Raw genomic sequence first — 16,499 nt, forward strand, 5'->3', positions numbered from 1 at the left:
CTGAAAAAACAAAGTACAAAATAAAGGCGCTAGACAAGGCTAGGAAAAAATACAAGCAAACCTGAGAATGAAGCACAAGACGAACTAGTGAGTCCGCTGGCGAGTCTAAGTACAACTGCGTCTGAAGCAAACAGTAGACAAAGTTCCGGCGCCCACCGGCCGTCAGCAACCATGTTAAATAGGTTACCCCTAATCAATCTCAGGTGTGTGTGCTGCACTCAATACTGTGGACAAGAGAGAGAGTGAACATGGTGTGCAGACAACAACAGAAATGAGCAAGGATAAATCAGATTTATCTCTCTCTCAACGGACGCCTCCTGGCGGCCTACCTGGCCTGTCTGGGAATCGAACGTAAAATTTCTTGATCAAGTCCTTGTCAATTATAAGCGATCTAGAAATCCATGACCGTTCCTCCGGGCCGTACCCCTCCCAGTCTACCAGGTATTGGAAACCCCTGCCCCTTCTTCTCACATCCAAGATGGTGTTTACTGTAAATGCTGGGTGACCCTCAACCAGCCTGGGTGGAGGAGGTGGTACCTCAGGAGGACTGAGCGGGCTGGATGCGACAGGCTTGATGCGGGACACGTGAAAAACAGGATGGCACTTGAGAGATCTAGGGAGATGGCGCTTCACTGCAACACGATTGATGATCTTGACAATGGGGAATGGTCCAATGAACCTGGGAGCCAGTTTCCTAGATTCGGTGGCCAATGGTAGGTCCCGGGACGATAACCAGACCTTCTGTCCCAACTGGTAGTGTGGGGCTGGTGTGCGATGGCGGTTGGCTAAGAGTTGGTTCCTGGCCGATGTTCTTCTTAACGCCGCCCTGGTGTTGCGCCAAGCCTGGTGAGCCCGATGCAGGTGTGCAGTAATGCCTGGTTCACACCAACGGCGCTTGCCGCGCTTTAAAGCGGCGAGCAAAGCGCCGTCATTTTTGTCAAATTTTTCCACGAATATCCCGATCTCCGAAGTAATGTTATGCTTTGATACGCTCTGATACGAATTAGTTGCCGCTTTCTTACCGTTCCTCACGATTTGATGCCGTTTTGATCCCGCTTTGATACGCTTTAAATCACGCTTTGATACGTTTTATTACGCTTTATTGAACTTTATTACGCTTTGATGCGATCCTGACGCTTTAAATCAGGCTCTGACACAATTATCAAGCTCTGTTGTGCATTGTTACAACAAAAATAAGAAAAAAATGTGAAAAACTCAGTATACTAAGTTTTCCCCACATTTTTTTAGATTTATTTATTTGATTTCTCTTTTTGTTTTATTATATACAGGATAAAACACATAATGTAATAAAAAAGAGAAATATGATAAACAAATAAGTTAAAAAAAAAGTGAAAAACTCAGTATACTAAGTTTTCCCCACATTTTTTTTAGATTTATCTATTTGATTTCTCTTTTTGTTTTATTATATACAGGATAAAACACATAATGTAATAAATAAGACAAATATGATAAACAAATAAGTAAAAAAAAAAGTGAAAAACTCAGTATACTAAGTTTTCCCCACATTTTTTATATTCATTTATTTTTTCAATTTCTCTTTTTTTCCCGTTATATTAAGTTTATTATTTATTATTTATTATGTTTTATATCTTCATTTCTTTCATTTCTTTGTCATCTTAATAAATATCTATCTTTAATTTCTTATGCTAGTTGACAATAATAATATCACAGTCACTTCCTATTTGTAGTTGTAGACCGGGGTCCGCGCTTTGAACCAAGATCTGTTAAGCTTTCCTACGCTTTGAGTCAAGCTTTGCTGAGCTTTGTCAGGCTTTGTCACGCTTTGATACGCTCTCGGCGCTTTATTCCATCCTTGACAGAGCGCCAATTTTTTTTAAACCGTTTAAAAAATGTTGGCGAACTTGCCGCATGTCCTGCTTCACTACAAGCTTTCCCACGATCCATTACGACCCTCACGCTTTAATCAGGCTTTGTTACGCTTTGCATGCCGCTTTGCATGCCGCTTTAAAGCGCCGTCAAAGCGCCGTTGGTGTGAACCTAGCATAACGGATGGAACGTAGGCACTGGGTTGGGTAGAAGGAAAAACTGGTGGTTGGAAACCATAGGCGACGTGAAATGGAGACAGGCCGGTGGTGGAGCCAATGAGGGAATTGTGAGCGTATTCGATACATGGGAGATTCTCAGACCAGGTCGAAGGTTGCTGATGACAAGTGCACTGGATGGCTGCCTCCAGGTCTTGGTTGGTCCGCTCGGTCTGTCCATTGCTCTGAGGGTGGTAGCCGGAGGACAGGCTAGGGGAGGCCCCCAGAGATTTGCAGAATGCCCCCCAGACGGCCGAGGAAAACTGTGGTCCTCGATCGGATACCACATCAGTGGGGATGCCGTGCAGCCGGAAAGCGTGGAGCACTAATAGTTGGGCTGTTTCAAGAGCTGAAGGCAGCTTGGGGAGGGCCACTAAGTGGGCCATCTTCGAGAACCGGTCCACAATGGTCAAGACAGTGTCATTTCCCTCGGATGGGGGCAGTCCTGTGACAAAGTCCACAGCTATGTGTGACCACGGGCGGGAGGGGATGGATAATGGGTGTAACAGTCCTGCTGGAGCCTGGTGGGATGCCTTGTTCCGGGCGCAGATCCGACATGCTGCCACAAACGCCTTCGTATCTGCCAGAATGGATGGCCACCAAAAACGCTGGGAGAGGACAAAACTGGTGCGACGAATACCTGGATGGCAAGCGATCTTCGACCCATGTGCCCAATCCAGAACGATGGAATGGAGCCGAGGAACCACAAACAACCGACCTGGTGGGCAGCCCCGAGGAGATGTGTCCGACTTCAGGGCCTCCAAGACTTGCCGCTCGATGTCCCACTGGAGTCCCCCAATGATGTGGGTATGGGGAACAATTGGTTCATGTGAAGAATTCTCAAAGGACGAAGAGTAGAGACGGGACAGGGCATCGGGCTTCCCATTCTGAGAACCAGGTCGGAAAGTGATGATAAAGTTAAAACGGGTCAGAAATAGTGCCCACCTGGCCTGGCGGGGGTTCAGTCTCTGTGCGGTCCTTAAGTAGGACAGGTTCTTGTGGTCCGTGTAGATGATGAATGGTAGCTTCGCCCCTTCCAGCCAATGTCTCCACTCCTGAAGGGCCAAGATGACCGCCAGAAGCTCCCTGTTGCCAATGTCATAATTTCTCTCAGCAGGGGATAGGCGACGAGAGAAGAAAGCACAGGGGTGATAGATTGCTGGGAGAGTACGGCCCTACACCTGAATCAGAAGCATACACCTCAACAAAAAATTGGAGAGAACGGTCAGGGTAACACAGAACAGGAGCCGAAGTAAACAATCTTTTCAGCCTCAAGAACGCGGAATTGGCTTCGGGTGTCCATTCAAACGGAACCTTAGTAGAGGTTAGCCTCGTAAGTGGCTCAGCGACGCGACTAAAATTACAAATAAATCGCCGATAAAAATTAGAGAAGCCCAAGAATCTCTGAAGGTGCTTCTTGGAAACCGGAGTGGGCCAATCTACTACTGCTTTTACCTTAGCGGGGTCCGGTCTGAGTCTACCCTCCTCAATGATAAAACCTAAGAAGGGAATGGAGGATGAGTGAAACTCGCATTTTCCCGCCTTGACGAACAGTTTGTTCTCGAGCAATCGTTGAAAGACTAACCGAACCTGCTGCACATGTTCGTCAAATGTTGATGAATAAATTAATATATCATCCAGGTAAACAAAGAGAAACCGACCTGTCATGTCCCGAAAAATGTCATTAATGAAGCCCTGAAAAACGCCAGGTGCATTAGTAAGTCCAACAGGCATGACAAGATACTCAAAATGTCAGAGAGGAGTGTTGAATGCGGTCTTCCATTCATCCCCCTCTCGGATGCGAACTAGATGGTAAGCGAGTTTAGTAAAAAACCTAGCTGATTGTAAGGGAGTAAAAGCAGAATCAAGGAGTGGAAGAGGATACTTATTCTTGACAGTATTCTGATTAAGAGTGCGGTAGTCTATACAAGGCCGTAGGGACTTGTCCTTCTTTTCGACAAAAAAAAATCCAGCGGCTACAGGTGCGGTCGAAGGGCGAATGAGGCCCGCAGCTATAGATGTGTTTATGTATTCTACTAGTGCTTTGAGTTTGGTGTTAGACACCTTGTACAAACGGGTCGATGGTAAAGCCGCTCCGGCTAGCAAACCAATGCCACAATCGTAGGGTCGGTGGGGGGGAAGTGAGAGTGCTATATCCTTGCTAAACACCGCTCTTAAGTCATGGTAGTTCTTGGGCACGTTTGTCAAGTCTATGTTCTCTATAACAGCGGTAGGTGGCGGTGTGTGAGATCCTGCTGCGGAACGAAGACAATGTGTGTGGCAGGTCACACTCCAATTAATAATGGCCGAACGAGGCCAGTCTATGTGCGGGTTATGCTTATGTAACCAGGTTAACCCTAGAATGACGGGCGCGGATCGTGATGGCACAACAAGAAAAATTATTTTCTCACAATGATTACCAGACAAGCGCAGGTTGAGCGGGAGTGTCTGGTGGGTTATGCTGGCTAATAGGCGCCCATAAAGAGAATACACCCTCTTGGGCACATACAGTTTGACAACAGGAATCTTATGGAGTCTCATGAACTCAAAATCCAAAAAGTTATCATCTGCTCCTGAGTCAATGAGAGCGCAAATGTCTATTTGTTGGTTAGACCAAGAAAGAGTACCTTTTAGCTGCATTCTGTCTGCGGCCAACGAAGGAGAACGGCGACCTCAGGTGGACGTGTCCTCCGGTGAGTGAGGGCGCACTCGTGGCCGTGCGGCGGGGTGCGGCAGTTCTTTGCAGCGGGAGATGAGATGATCAGCGGCCCCACAGTATAGGCAGAGTTGGAGGCGAACGTGGCGTTCCCTCTCGGCGGTGGTGAGTCGGCGGCCTCCCAGTTGCATCGGCTCATCTATCTGCCATGAAGGAGAGGTGTCTTCGGGAACGAGTTGCTCCGTCTTGCAGATGGCAGGTCTAGCAGGCGCTGATTGGCTGCTAGGTGGGGCTTGTCTCCCTCGTCGATCCCTCCTCTCCTCCAAGGCGGAAGTCGATTTGCACCGCCAGCTCGATGAAAACATCCAGATTCGTCAGGAGTGACAGCGGGATCATCATGTGACGAATCTCGTCCGCGAGACCCAGGAAGAAAGCGTCCAACAGCGCCGAGGGACCCCAGTCACAGTCGGCGCCATGGTGCAGAACGCGATCGCGTAATCCGCGACCCGTCGTGAACCCTGTTGCAGCCGGAAAAGGGATCTCGCTGCCTCTCTACCTGGGAGTCGTCGTTGGAAGATTTGCTTCAAGGATTTAGAAAAGTTCGCGAATGTGAAGCTGGAGGTGGTCTGACGGTTCCATTCAGCAGTCGCCCAGGTACCAGCACGGCCAGACAGGTGAGAGATAACAAACGCAGAGGTAAAAGCGGAAGTGTTTAGCTCGAAATGAAGTTCACACTGCGTCAGGAATTGTCTTACGTCTTCCTTTTCCCCGGAAAAACGTTCGGGTCGGGATAGCCGTATGTTGCTGGTACTTGCGGGTTGTGTAGGCTGGTTGGATGCTTGGTCAGGCACAGTGGTCGAAGTGGGTACGACGGTGGCTAGCAGCATGTTGACTCGCTCCAACATGGCGCCTTGACGCTCCGTCATCCCCTGTAGACCTCGGCTCAGGTGGTCAAGCTGGTCCCCCTGCTGGTTGATCCGTTGAGCATGGCCTTGAAATGCTCTTTTCCAGGAGTCTGTCTCTGCGGGTTCCATAGTATTGGCCGGAACTTTCTGTAACGATCTGGAGTGGTGGATCCCAAGGATGCAGAGACGTTTAGCGTGCTGTCAATAGTCTTTCTCTTTATTCGAGAGGAGCACACAATAGCAAAAACAAAGGCGATGGTGGTGAACTAACAAAAACACACCATGTAAAAACTACCACTATAACTACCTACAAAAAAACAAAAGCGCTAGACAAGGCTAGGAGATATACTTCATGAAAGAAGTATTACTGAAAAAACAAAGTACAAAATATAGGCGCTAGACAAGGCTAGGAAAAATACAAGCAAACCTCTATACAACAGGAGCCCTTTAGTGTTTTTAGGAATTTGCTTGAAAACAGTTTGTCTCCCAAGTTTTGAACTGAACTCGGGGGGCCGGTATGGTGTCATTTCCGGTCCGGATTTGGCCCCCGGGCCGCAGCAGTACTCAGTTGTAATACACTTTTCCAACACTTGTGGCAGTAATGATAATTTCCAATAAACTGAAGAAGTCTGGAGTAAAAGTCATAGAGAAGTTTCTTAAGCGCAAAAATAATGACTAAAGTGCTGAAGCTGTATTTTCATTAGCACTTGCATTTTATTGACAGTTTATAAAACAAACATGTATTATCATTTATGACTTGTCCAGGGTGTACACATATATAGACTCTTATATAGACTTTTATATATACTTTTATACAGACTTATATATACTCTTATATAGACTTATACAGTATATAGACTTATATATAGACTCTTATATAGACTCTTTAATACACTTATATACACTTACATATAGACTTTTATATACACTTATATATAGACTCTTATATACACGTATATATACAATTATATATAGACTCTTATATAGACTTATATATACAATTATATATAGACTCTTATATAGACTCTTATATAGACTTATATAGACTCGTATATAGACTCTTATATAGACTTATATAGACTCGTATATAGACTTATATAGACTCTTGTATAGACTTATATATACACTTATATATACACTTATTAATAGACTCTTATATACACTTATATATAGACTCTTATATACACTTATATAAAAATCATGTCCAACCAACTGAATTTACACCAGGTGGACTCCAGTTAAGCTGTAGGAACATCTCAAGGATGACCAGTTGAAAAGGAAGATCTAATTTTTGAGTTTCATGGCAAAAGCTGTGAATACTGATGTACATGTCATTTCTTAGTTTTTTGTTTTTAATAAATTTGCAAGAACGTAAAATGTTTTAAAAATTATACACACACTAATATATATGTATATATATATATATATGTATATATACGTATACATACATAGATATATATAGATACATGTAAATGTGTATATATTCATGTATATGAATATACATATATAAATATATACATTATGTATGTAAGTATATGTATATATGTGTTATGTATATATGTGTGTGTATAGTATAGGGTTATGAATCGTCCACACGAATCCATGCGATTTGATTCGATTCTTGGGGGTAACGATTCAGAATCGATTCTCGATTCAAAATGATTCTCGATTCAAAATCAAAACTTTTAAACAACACTGGGTGCCAGTTCTATAATTAATTACATTCCGACATAAAATAAACAGCTCTGATTAATTTCTATATTAAAAGAAAACCCATCAATTCTACCGCTTGTCCCTTTTCGGGTCAGCTGCATTCCGGTTTTGTTTAATACAGCGCCCCCCGCCACCCCGAAGGGAATAAGCGGTAGTAAAAGGATGGATGGATGGACAAATAAGACAATAAGAAAAGTAAAGTAAATATTATTTGTGAGTCTCTATTTTTATTTGCATTACGCTACTTGCATTGCCTCACACGATGAAGACCACATACACTTTTATTTGATTTCATTCGTTTTTTTTGTTTCCATGACGAGGGTTACAAGTATGGTGTCATTTCCGCTTCTTGTTCCAGCCACAGCATGGCGGATAATACTCTGGGAGCAGTCGCCTTTTTGTACTTTGTAGCATCCCCCAATGCAAAGGTGGTCATGTCATCATGAAAGACATCATCAAATGAGACTGCTAGCAGGACAAAGCCCGCTGACCACTGTGCAGCTGAAAAGTCAAAAGCTGAAATGACGCACATTGCGGAAATGACGTTCTCTGCATCGAGACGTTCTCCGCGTGTTGGCTAAACAGGACAGTGACACCAAGTGGAATAAAAATATACTCTACATCTATCTGTGTTGGCCCTGCGATGAAGTGGCAACTTGTCCATGCTGTACCCCGCCTTCCGCCCGATTGTAGCAGAGATAGGCTCCAGCGCCCCCCGTGACCCCGAAGGGAATAAGCGGTAAAAAATGGATGGATGGATGGATCCCCAACATGTATTCACTTACTTTCTTAATCATTCTTCATTTATTTATGTTTTCATCTTATTTTGTGTTAGAAAAAAAATAAAATAAAGACCTTCGGCTTTGAGTAATTGTAATTTTTTTAAACAAAATTTTTCTTTAGCCCAGCCTCATCCAGACTCCGCCTCCCGCGGCCCCAATATTAGACAAAGGTATTAACACAGAACAGATGACAACATGACAAAGTACTCAACAGGCTGCCTGGGACCAGGACCAGAAAAATAAAAATAAAAAGTCACATGAACAATAAAAAGAGGCAGAGTAAAAGAAAGTAGGATAAAACTACCATTAATTAATAAGTAGATAAAAATAAATAAATATGTTCAATATTGCAATAGTTTGTTTTAAAGAGTAACTGCGGCTAGAACAAAGCTGTTCCGATACTGAGATGTTCTGCATCTTGGGACCCTAAACCTGCGTTGCATCTGGAATGTATTACTTGCACTACTACCTTTGAGATTTACAGTTCAGTCAGTCCAAAGCTCAGCTTCACAGACTCAATTACTGACCCCGAAATCTGAGCTCGTCCAGGATTTGAACCCGGGACCTCTAGCATCCTAAGTGAGAATCATACGCAGAGACTCACGAGCCACCAGCATACTTGCCAACCCTCCCAAATTTTCCGTGAGACTCCCGAATTTCAGTGCCTCTCCCGAAAATCTCCCGGGACAACCATTCTCACGAATTTCTCCCGATTTCCAGCCGGACTTAAGGCACGCCCCCTACAGGTCCGTGCGGACCTGAGTGAGAACAGCCTGTCGTCACGTCCGCTTGGCCAACCAAAAAGTAAGCACAGAACACTATAGTGTTCTGTGGTTACTTTTTGGTTGGCCAACGGTTTACGTTGTATTGCGCACCATGACGGCAAGTGTAGGAGTCGGATCTGAAGTATGAAGTAAAGAGACGTAACTTCGTCACCTCGCCTGGTTATTGACTCCAACCCAGAATATTACACTGCCCATACCTATGCTCCTTCAAAGGCTGTGCTACTGGCTGCAAAGCATTGCACTTTCAAATACAACAATGAGTAGAGAGGAGTGTTATGTGTGTATATGTGTAAATAAATGAACACTGAAATTCAAGTATTTATTTTATATATCTATATATATATAGCTAGAATTCACTGAAATTCAAGCATTTATTTTATATATATATATATATATATATATATATATATATATATATATATATATATATATATATATATATATATATATATATATATATATATAGCTAGAATTCACTGAAAGTCAAGTATTTATTTCATATATATATATATATACATATATATATATATATATATATATATATATATATATATATATATATATATATATATATATATATATATATATATATATATATATATATAAGAAATACTTGAATTTCAGTGAATTCTAGCTATAAATATACTCCCCCCTAAACCCCCATGATTTACCGTTAAATGCAAAATATCCCAGATATTGACATAAATGGGACTGAAATGCTGTCATCGTGAGGAAAATGAAAGTGAAATCACGTGTCCAGGGCCATTAGGGACATTATTCAGAATTACCTCTTACATACACTACTGAAATGCTCTCACATAAGCAACTGAAATGTTTTTCTCTCACACATACTACTGAAACACCCTCATACACACTACTGAAACACTCTTATACACACTAATGAAATGCTTTTACATAAACAAATGAAATGTTTGTCTCACACACACACTACTGAAACACTCTCATACACACTACTGTAACACTCTTATACACACTACTGAAATGCTCTCACATAAACAACTGAAATCTTTTTCTCACACACACACTACTGAAACACTCTTATACACGCTACTGAAACACTCTTATACACACAACTGAAATGCTCTCACATAAATAACTGAAATCTTTTTCTCACACACACACTACTGAAACACTCTTATACACACTACTGAAACACCCTTATACACGACTGAAACACTCTTACATACACTACTAAAATCCTCTCACATAAACAACTAAAAATTTTTTCTCTCACATACCCTACTGAAACACTCTCATAAACACTACTGAATTTTTTTTCTCTTGCACACACACACGCCTGGAATTATTTTTCACTAGTATGTATAAACGGATTTCACCTGTGTGTGTGTGTGAGCTTTTCACTCGTGCGTGTGAGAGAAAACAATTTCAGTAGTATGTGTGCAAGGATTTCAGTTGTGTGCATGAGAGTAGGGCTGGGCGATACGGCCTTTTATTAATATCTCAATATTTTTAGGCCATGTCACGATACACAATATATATCTCGATATTTTGCCTTAGCCTTGAATTAACACTTGATGCATATAATCACACCAGTATGATGATTCTATGTGTCTACATTAAAATATTCTTGTCACATACTGCATTAATATATGCTAATTTTAACTTTCATGCAGAGAGGGAAATCACAACTAAGTCAATTTACCAAAACTGTATTTATTAAACAGTTATTAAGCAGTGGCACAAACATTCATGTCATTCCAAAACAGAAAGTGCAAGATTGTCGGAGACATTTTAAAACAAGCTATTAGTGCACTTTCGTGCATGATGTCAGTAAGATGACATATCAAAACAACACTAAATTAAAGTGCACTTTTTGTACAGAACGCCACTACAATATTTTAAAACAAATAAAATGCACTTTTGTGCATGATGTCACACAACATATTTCAATAACTGTCAAATAAAAATTAGCTGCATAATAGGAAATAAATAGACTATTTTTTTCATATTGATCTGGAAATGGCTGCTTCGGCATTTCGTTGGTGTGGCAGCGGCCGGAGATGTTGACATGCAGAGTTTCAAGCACTCTTCATTCTCTAGCGGGTGACTTTTCAAATGATGATACAAATTAGCAGTGGTGCTACTTTTTGTAGCAACGCTTTTGCCGCATACTTGGCATATTACAGTTTTCTGTTCAACATATTCCCGCTTGAAGCCAAAGCGTGAGAACGTATACTCGAATATCACGATATAGTCATTTTCTATATCGCACAGAGACAAACCCGCAATATACCGAGTATATCCGATATATCGCCCAGCCCTATATGAGAGCATTTCACTAGTGTATATAATAAAAGTTGCATTCCGGTTCCGGTCACCCCTTTGCAGCCAATTTTATTATTTTTTTTAAGCCAAGTTTGTGAACAAAATGTCTGCCTAACTGCCGACACGTAGCTTAACCGAGGCAGGAGCTCTACTTCATAATTTGACGTCTTCAGCGGAGAATATAAGAACACTTTCAATGCAACAACGGTCGGGCTACAGTCGTCTGTTGCACCTGCATGCCGCGACAACTGAGCGGCTACACAGCGGTGACTTTCACCTCCCGAAAGCCAAGCAGCCTGGAGCAATCGTTCCGTTGCGAGTGTGCACCACAGCATTATCAAGCGCACCGTTTCAGCTCATGGACATCGGGGTAAGAGGAGGAAAAGGTAATTATCCACCCATCCATCTTCTTGCGCTTATCCGAGGTCGGGTCGCAGGGGCAGCAGCCTAAGCAGGGAAGCCCAGACTTTCCTCTCCCCAGCCACTTCGTCCAGCTCCTCCGGGGGGATCCCGAGGCGTTCCCAGGCCAGCCGGGAGTATTAGTCTTTCCAACGTGTCCTGGGTCTTCCCTGTGGCCTCCTACCGGTTGGACGTGCCCTAAACACCTCCCGAGGGAGGCCTTCGGGTGGCATCCTGACCAGATGCCCAAACCACCTCATCTGGCTCCTCTCGATGTGAAGGAGCAGCGGCTTTACTTTGAGCTTCCCCCGGATGGCAGAGCTTCTCACCCTATCTCTAAGGGAGAGCCCCGCCACCCGGCGGAGGAAACTCATTTCAGCCGCCTGTACCCGTGATCTTGTTCTTTCGATCATAACCCAAAGCTCATGACCATAGGTGAGGATGGGAACGTAGATCGTAAATTGAGAGCTTTGCCTTCCGGCTCAGCTCCTTCTTCACCACAACGGATCGATACAGCGTCCGCATTACTGAAGACGCCGCACCGATCCGCCTGTCGATCTCACGATCCACTTTTCCCTCACTCGTGAACAAGACTCAGAGGTACTTGAACTCCTCCACTTGAACTCCCCAACCCGGAGATGGCACTCCACCCTTTTCTGTGCGAGAACCATGGACTCGAACTTGGAGGTGCTGATTCTCATCCCAGTCGCTTCACACTCGGCTGCAAACCGATCCAGTGAGAGCTGAAGATCCTGGCCAGATGAAGCCATCAGGACCACATCATCTGCAAAAAGCAGAGACCTAATCCTGCAGCCACCAAACCGGATCACCTCTACGCCTTGACTGCGCCTAGAAATTCTGTCCATAAAAGTTATGAACAGAATCGGTGACAAAGGACAGCCTTGGCGGAGTCCAACCCTCACTGGAAACGTGTCCGACTTACTGCCGGCAATGCGGACCAAGCTCTGACACTGATCGTACAGGGAGCGGACCGCCACAATCAGACAGTCCGATACCCCATACTCTCTGAGCACTCCCCACAGGACCTCCCGAGGGACACGGTCAAATGCCTTCTCCAAGTCCACAAAGCACATGTAGACTGGTTGGGCAAACTCCCATGCACCCTCAAGGACCCTGCCGAGAGTATAGAGCTGGTCCACAGTTCCACGACCAGGACGAAAACCACACTGTTCCTCCTGAATCCGAGGTTCGACTATCCGGCGTAGCCTCCTCTCCAGTACACCTGAATAGACCTTACCGGGAAGGCTGAGGAGTGTGATCCCACGATAGTTGGAACACACCCTCCGGTTCCCCTTCTTAAAGAGAGGAACCACCACCCCGGTCTGCCAATCCAGAGGTACCGCCCCCGATGTCCACGCGATGCTGCAGAGTCTTGTCAACCAAGACAGCCCCACAGCTTCCAGAGCCTTAAGGAACTCCGGGCGGATCTCATCCACCCCCGGGGCCTTGCCACCAAGGAGCTTTTTAACTACCTCAGCAACCTCAGCCCCAGAAATAGGAGAGCCCACCACAGATTACCCAGGCACTGCTTCCTCATAGGAAGACGTGTCGGTGGGATTGAGGAGGTCTTCGAAGTATTCCCCCCACCGATCCACAACATCCGCAGTCGAGGTCAGCAGAACACCATCCGCACCATACACGGTGTTGACAGTGCACTGCTTCCCCTTCCTGAGGCGGCGGATGGTGGTCCAGAATCGCTTCGAAGCCGTCCGGAAGTTGTTTTGCATGGCCTCGCCGAACTCCTCCCATGTCCGAGTTTTTGCCTCCGCGACCGCTGAAGCCGCACACCGCTTGGCCTTTCGGTACCTGTCCGCTGCCTCAGGAGTCCTATGAGCCAAAAGAACCCGATAGGACTCCTTCTTCAGTTTGACGGCATCCCTCACCGCCGGTGTCCACCAACGGGTTCTAGGATTACCGCCACGACAGGCACCAACTACCTTGCGGCCACAGCTCCAATCAGCCGCCTCGACAATAGAGGTGCAGAACATGGTCCACTCGGACTCAATGTCCAGCACCTCCCTCGTGACATGTTCAAAGTTCTTCCGGAGGTGGGAATTGAAACTCTCTCTGACAGGAGACTCTGCCAGACGTTCCCAGCAGACCCTCACAATGCGTTTGGGCCTGCCAGGTCTGTCCGGCATCCTCCCCCACCATCGCAGCCAACTCACCACCAGGTGGTGATCGGTAGAAAGCTCCGCCCCTCTCTTCACCCGAGTGTCCAAAACATGAGGCTGCAAATCCGATGACACAACTACAAAGTCGATCATGGAACTGGGGCCTAGGGTGTCCTGGTGCCAAGTGCACATATGGACACCCTTATGCTTGAACATGGTGTTTGTTATGGACAATCTGTGACGAGCGCAAAAGTCCAATAACAAAACACCACTCGGGTTCAGATCCGGGCGGCCATTCTTCCCAATCACGCCTCTCCAGGTTTCACTGTCATTGCCAACATGAGCGTTGAAGTCCCCCAGTAGGACAAGGGAATCACCCGGGGGAGCACTTTCCAGTACTCCCTCGAGTGTATCCAAAAAGGGTGGGTACTCTGAACTGCTGTTTGGTGCGTAAGCACAAACAACAGTCAGGACCCGGCCCCCACCCGAAGGCGGAGGGAGGCTACCCTCTCGTCCACCGGGTTGAACTCCAACGTGCAGGCTTTGAGCCGGGGGGCAACAAGAATTGCTACCCCAGCTCGTCGCCTCTCCCTGCTTTCAACGCCAGTGTGGAAGAGAGTCCAGCCCCTCTCGAGAGAACTATTTCCAGAGCTCTTGCTGTGCGTCGAGGTGAGTCCGACTATATCCAGCCGGAACTTCTCTACCTCGCGCACAAGCTCAGGCTCCTTCCCCCCCAGCGAGGTGACCTTCCATGTCCCAAGAGCTAGCTTATGTAGCCGAGGATCGGACCGCCAAGTGCCCTGCCTTCGGCTGCCGCCCAGCTCACAATGCACCCGACCTCTATGGCCTCTCCAATGAGTGGTGAGCCCATTGGAGGGGGGACCCACGTTGCCTCTTCGGGCTGTGCCCGGCCGGGCCCCATGGGAACAGGCCCGGCCACCAGGCGCTCGCCATCGTGCCCCAACTCCGGGCCTGGCTCCAGAGGGGGGCCCCGGTGACCCGCGTCCGGGCGAGGGAAATCTGAATCCTTGTTGTTTCATTCCCATAGAAGTCTTTGAGCTGCTCTTTGTCTGATCCCTCACCTAGGACCTGTTTGTCTTGGGAGACCCTACCAGGGGGCATGAAAGCCCCCGGACTTCATAGCTCCTAGGATCATTGGGACACGCAAACTCCTCTACCATGGTAAGGTGGCAGCTCAGAGAGGAGGAAAAGGTAATTAGACATTATTTATTTCAAAATTATTGTTTAATCCCATGAAATGTAACGCAACATGGCATTGTTGTGAGCTAAGCAGTTAGCCTTGTGTGCCTCCACTACAAACAAGTTAGCAACTAGTGTTTCCGCGGCTCCTAAAAGTCTGAGATCTATTGCAAACTTGGCGTTTGTCTCGGAGGAAGCGGAAAAAGTACATTGTCAAATCAGCTAGTAATGTTTGCAGCGTTGTTGCTATGGTAACATGTCGAAATGTGAGTCATGTCATGGTACGTCAGTAGCTAATGAAATACTAATAATAATGGATTAGATTTATTTAGCGCTTTTCTATCGACTACATAAGGGGTCCCCAAACTACGGCCCACGGGCCGGTTATGGCCCACCAGCGTCAAAAATCCGGCCCGCGGGAATTTTTAAAAAATTATTATTTTAAATCTGTCTTTTCTAATTCATTTTTTGGTGTCTCCTAGCCGCTCAGGCAAATCATATTGTCTAAAAATGCATTTTCCCATATGACTTATATTGTCTTAGCTGTTTTCATGTGATCTGATTGTTACATTCTTATTTCAGAGTCACCACACAGCTGCATGACTATTTCAACAAGGACGGAATAAACAACTTCTGGATTGTGTTCTTCGACTAATTCCAAAGCATGATGCAATTCTTTGCCATGCTATACCGATGGACACAGTAAGAAATGTGTTCAGTGGCTATACTGGATCTGGGCCACCCTGGGTGGCCAGTCAAGGGTGTTGAAGGTGCCAAATTTGGAGTCACTTCAGTGGCTCTCTGTCTGGCCTCATGTTCATGCAGCACATTGCGAAAACATCCATGCAATGATCCTAGAAGGTTCCCGACATCCGCATCATCACACCCACCAAGAAATGCAGATACAGTTTGAGTGTGCTCATTAAGCTCTCGATAAAGCCTCTCCTGATGGAAATTATCAGTCCTCTTTTTGCAGCCTCTCAATGCAGTGCAGAACACTAGTAAAAAAACCAGAAAACCTCCTCTTCATTTCCTATCACTTCAAAAAATAAAACTTGAATTTGAAAAATGAAGAATATCATATGAACATACGTTGTGGATGAAACAAGAAGTTCTTGTCACCATATTCCAACGTTACTGGAATACACGATCAGTCCATGCGTGCACGAAGACAACGTCACTTCCGTCAAATTGTTTTACGCAATTATGATTGTGCCCGTCATACCAGTTATCATGGTTTTCGCTTTTGTAATCATTAGTTGAATAACAATAACATATGAAAGATTACATACAAAACAAATGTTACTTAAGAATACAGCATTTATTTTTAAACCGTGCAGCAGCCTTAAATAGCAAATACATAATTTTTACTACTTTAAACACATCAATTCACAATACTGATCATTTAAAAGTCTAGTTTTTGTTACACCACAGATATAGATTTCTGTTAAAATGCGTTGTTTAAAAAAATAATCAACATTTTAAAAAAAGTATGCGATGAGTTAGTGGCGCCCTAGTGGCGCCCCCGTGCGTCATTTATTGCTATGACAGAAA

The 16,499-nt window shown here is 44.9% G+C and overlaps 1 protein-coding gene across 2 annotated transcripts in view; it reads left to right on the top strand.

The window, feature by feature from the left end:
* The window catches only part of fbxo36b (F-box protein 36b), a 33,727-nt gene extending 17,909 nt beyond the window's left edge, over nucleotides 1–15,818 (top strand). Inside the window, exons 5-6 of one of the 2 annotated variants that reach the window (XR_009821429.1) lie at nucleotides 14,832–14,957; nucleotides 15,528–15,564. Coding sequence is in view for 1 of the 2 variants with exons in the window: in XM_062023469.1 (XP_061879453.1) it covers nucleotides 15,528–15,548 (21 nt within the window). In the remaining variant the exon portion in view is untranslated. Of the gene's footprint in view, nucleotides 1–14,831; nucleotides 14,958–15,527 lie in introns of both variants that reach the window. The other variant, XM_062023469.1, reaches the window with a different exon arrangement.
* The last annotated feature ends 681 nt before the right edge of the window (nucleotides 15,819–16,499 follow it).

Source organism: Entelurus aequoreus, linkage group LG16 (assembly GCF_033978785.1).
Source record: "Entelurus aequoreus isolate RoL-2023_Sb linkage group LG16, RoL_Eaeq_v1.1, whole genome shotgun sequence".
Taxonomy (NCBI): domain Eukaryota; kingdom Metazoa; phylum Chordata; class Actinopteri; order Syngnathiformes; family Syngnathidae; genus Entelurus; species Entelurus aequoreus.